This window comes from Arachis ipaensis, chromosome B10, assembly GCF_000816755.2.
Source record: "Arachis ipaensis cultivar K30076 chromosome B10, Araip1.1, whole genome shotgun sequence".
Lineage (NCBI taxonomy): Eukaryota > Viridiplantae > Streptophyta > Magnoliopsida > Fabales > Fabaceae > Arachis > Arachis ipaensis.
In genome coordinates this window covers 124,795,018-124,799,834 of record NC_029794.2, presented here as the reverse complement: position 1 = coordinate 124,799,834, position 4,817 = coordinate 124,795,018, and the positions used below count along the sequence as shown (strand labels likewise).

Here is a 4,817-nt window from a genome sequence, read left to right as displayed (position 1 = left end):
ATAGCTAACTTTTGGTATATTGGATCGAAACATACACGCAAAAAATGTTAGGATTACCTATGCTTCCCTTTTGTCCTTAGAAGCATAATAACAATTATGTCTCCCTAGAATTTACGGGGTAAACTAAAACATATGATACAACTTTCATAGGAAGATGATCCTCAATACTAAAGCCATTAGTCAAACTCATTTCATCATGCTTGAAAAGGAATGGATGATATTTTTCTTCCCACATTTGAGAACAAATCTTAAAATTAATTCTATGCATATCTCATTTGAATATGTAATGCGGTACTCACTCATCTCCTCCCTCCATTCCTCCAATTCATTCTTTTTAGTTTTTAGGAAGAATAAACTAGTGTCTATAATCATTAAATATTTTATCACTTATTATCATAAAAGCACTCATCCTACAAATTTAAATTGATAAAAAAAAATTACATTAATAATTATATCTCGAATACTTATAGGTGAAAATGACAATTTGAACCAATTTCAATCCTTGACTAAATTTTGGAACAAATATGGATAATAATACTTCATGACCATTTGAACCAATTTCGATCGTATACAAACAAATTTTTGAAATAGATTATTAAATTTGATGAAGTTAAACTTTGATAAAAAATTTAGAATTTGTAATATAATTATTTTAATTATATTTGAAACTTACATAATTTTTTAAATATTTTTTAGAGTATATATCCATTTTGGTCCTCAAAGAATTTTAAACTGGACACTTTAGTCCCAACTAAAATTAATTACTCGATTGGTCCCTAACAATTAATTCTGTCAGTCACTTAGGTCCTTTACTCTGTTAACTCTAACGGAGGACAAAATGGTCCCTGACAACTCTAACAAGGGACAAAATGATCCCTGACCCATTTATTCGAAAACGACACTATTCTTCCCCAATTTTTATCATATCTCGCATAACCCTAATATTCATACTCTCATTCTTCACCTTCACAGTCTTCTTTTCCATCTTTTCCTTCCTCCTCTTTAGCTCCAGGATTAAGCTATCGTATAATTGTCACACGTATCGCACCTACCTCAACATGTCATGGACCACACACTTCCTAAATCTCTGCACTTCACCCACCAAAAGCATCCACTTTCACGTCTTCGATAACATCACCTCCAACCCCGACACGTCCACGACATCCTCAAGACCAAATTCCACAACTACTCCAAGGGCACGCCTTTCTCCACTCTCCGGCAAGCAATATAGATTGTTGGACATTAGGACATCATGAGACTATTCTCCTTCGACATCATATGCAAATTCTCATTTGAAATAGACACCGAGTGCTTCATTCCTTCTTTTCCAGAGTCCAAGTTGGTAGACAGCTTTGACCTTGCATCCAAGTTATCAGTACAACGAGCAATGTTGTCGTTGCCACTCATGAAAACTGAAGCGATTACTGAACATTGATTCGAAGAAGAAGCTGAAGGAAGCGATCGTAGTGGTAGAGAATGTGGTCATGGAGATGATAGGATAGAGGAAGAGGGAGATGGCAACGACGACGACGGATCTTAACAAATCAGACTTGCTGTCTAGATTCATGGGATCCATCGAAGACGATAACTAGTTAACAGACATAGACATTAGTTTCCTGAGTATGAATTGATTGAGAACAAGTTGAGGATTTTTTTTTGTGTGAACATTAAATTTATAGTGTACATTGTGTAGTTTGAAGTTACAGTGTTAGACTGCTAGTGTTATGCGAGATATGATGGAAATTAGGAGAGAACAGTGTCGTTTCCGAACAGAGGAGATCAAGGAGCATTTTGTCCCCTGTTAGAGTTGTCAGGGACTATTTTGTCTTCCGTTAGAGTTAACGGAGTAAAAGACCTAAGTGACTAACGGAATTAATTGTTAGGGACCAATCGAGTAATTAATTTTAGTTAGGGACTAAAGTGTCCAGTCTGAAATTTTTTGAGAACCAAAATGGGTATATATTCTATTTTTTATTTTGGAAAAGTCTAAGGAGTCAGCTACTTTGTTAAATTCTGGCCAACATGTAACCAGCAAAATTGGATGAAATCTCACACCAATCTCACACCATTAAAACTATCATTAATGATTATTTGATGGCTACAAATCACAAAAGTTGTTGACCCTAGCATTCCTCTTATATTTTTGTTTCATAAATCATATATTATATAGATCATGTTCAGAACAGAACAGCGACAAGTATGATGTGTAGATAACTAGATATTGAATTACCCATCCCACCCTTCTCCATTACCGTCCCTACTTATACGTCTACTAAGAAAATATATAAACTAAACCACCTCAGACACACCAAAGATTATATTAATTCAACAAACTACTCAAAATGAACATTTCGTTGAGCAATTTCATCTAACATTTTTAATATTTTTGTCACACTAATCCTTCTTTGGAGGTCGTCAATAATTCAAGAGGAGAAACGTGTCAATGAAACAATCTTAAATAGTTGAATACCATAATTTGTTACTAGTCGTGGCAGGGCTTACTAGTTAAAATGGTAAACTTGAACACTACAACTTCAATTTACATTTCATGTAAAAATGGTTCAACTTTCAAGCTTTCCAAACCAATCAATTAGATATTTAGATCTAAATGAAATGCATCATCTTGATTAGATAATCTTGAACACAAGTCAGCTTCCATTTTTCTTGCCTATTTGAGATTTCGAATGAGAGGCATTACTCCAGAAATCCTGGACCTCATTCGAGGTTTTGCATTTTTCATACAACAAAACATTGAAACAAATAGATTTCAGAAATCCCAATAACCTAATCTACCAACTCAGGAAAAGCTTATTAATATATCATACATGCAGCTGATACAAGTACAAACTATACCTGATTAGGTGCCAGCCATGGAAATTGTTCAAATCAGAAAAACCATCAGGACCATTCTGAAAACCTCTCCGCTATAAATACGAATCCGAATCCGGCACCACAAGTTTACTCTCCCTCATGCTGCAATACTCAGTCCAGTCGAGAACTACTCGTTTTCCGGCTTACCAAAGATCAAGGGGAACTCGTCATCATGATCAAACAAACTTGAGTCTTTGCTTAAACTCTTCAATGAATGATAAACCTTGTACATGGACCACCTATCCTTGGGGCGATTAACCACACAATTAGATGCAATTTTCAGAAACTGCAGGATCTCCTCGTCCTGCCCCCTTCCGGCTATGGCCTTATCAATGCAGTCCTTGAGTCGGCCCATACTCGAATGCATGTTCACCCAATCCACCAAGTTTCCCTTAAACTCATCCTCCCCGTTGCTAACATCGAGTGGTTTTCGCCCTGTGACCAATTCCAAAAGCAAAACCCCAAATCCATACACATCCCCTTTCAATGAAGCAACCAAGGTACTCGAGTACTCCGGTGCAATATACCCTAACTCCCCCAAATCCCCATTCACGAAACTCCCATTTGAATCCGATGCCATGAGCCTGGCAAGCCCGAAATCCATCAACCTAGCATCGAAATCCTCGTCGACGAGGATCACATTGGAACAAATGTTTTGCTGAATAATTGGAGGGTGGCAGCCATGGTGAAGCCACGCTAGCCCCCTCGCAGCGCCAACCCCAATCCTAAACCTCATGATCCAATCCAACAACCCTCCATTCTTGTGCAGCAAGGAATAAAGAGTCCCATTTGACATGTGCTTATAAACCAACAACCTCTCATCCTCCACTACACAGAAACCCAACAATGGTGCCAAATTCGGGTGCCTCACCTGCCCCAACCTATTCATCTCCATCCTAAACTGCTTCTCCCCAATCTTACAAGCACTCAACCTCTTCACTGCCAGAGCCGAACCGTCCGGCAAATCCGCCTTATAAGTAGTCCCAGTCCTCGTCGAAATCAAAACATTCTCCGCACTAAAATTATTCGTCGCAGCCATTAAATCTCCCAATTTAACCTTCACAATCGGCTTCTGAAAAAGCGTAACCTGAACAAGCTTATGCCCTCTCAACCTCACAACCCAATCATTGCCACCACCACCGCCACCGCCACCACCACCACTAAACCCCTTCTTCCTCCTCCCACCGACCCTCAAATGATAGTACCACCACAATCCAAACGCCAAAAGCAACGACGCAGCAGCACCGAAAACACCGGCAGCCACAATTATAGCAAGATTCCTCTTGCTCATGCCACCGCAGTTGCCAAGCGGGCCACCACAAAGGTCATCGTTGCCATCGAAACCATCCTTATCAAAACCGTTGAAGAACGAAGGAACCGTTCCGCTAAGACGGTTATTAGCAACAGATAACTTCTTCAACCTAGTCAAACTTCCAAGCTGGTACGGAATGGTTCCAGAAAGTTCGTTATCATTAAGCACAAGCTCATTCAAGTAAGTACAGTTAGCAAGAGTAGGCGGAATCGGACCGGTAAGTTGGTTATCGGAGAGATCTAACGAAACGAGAAACTGCATCCAGGTGCAGATCTCGGGCGGTATATTGGAAGAAAGAGAATTTGAACCGAGATCCAGCTTCTGGATATTCTTACCGCAGAATTTGAGGGAGCTAGGGATTTGACCGGAGAGCTTCATGCCTTGAAGGTCGAGAGCCAGGACGCGATTCTCTTTGAGGTTCCAGCAGGTGACGCCGACGAAGTCGCAGATGAAACCGACGGTTGTGTTTCCGAAGCGCCACGTGGCGAGTCGGCCCTGAGGGTCTTGGAGAGTGTCCTTGATTCCTTTGAGACACTTCACGTCGTCTTCTTCGGTTCCCTGTGAGGAAGAGAGGACTGGGGTTAAGACACAAAGGAAGAGTAAGAGTTTTTTGAGATCCATTTTATTTTATTTT

General features: G+C 39.8%; 1 protein-coding gene across 1 annotated transcript; it reads right to left on the bottom strand.

The window, feature by feature from the left end:
• On the bottom strand, nt 2,445-4,817 carry LOC107622924 (inactive LRR receptor-like serine/threonine-protein kinase BIR2; the record flags this gene model as incomplete). Its single annotated transcript, XM_016325008.2, is given in 1 exon segment — nt 2,445-4,817. A coding segment is annotated over 1 exon segment (1,806 nt). The 3' UTR covers nt 2,445-2,998.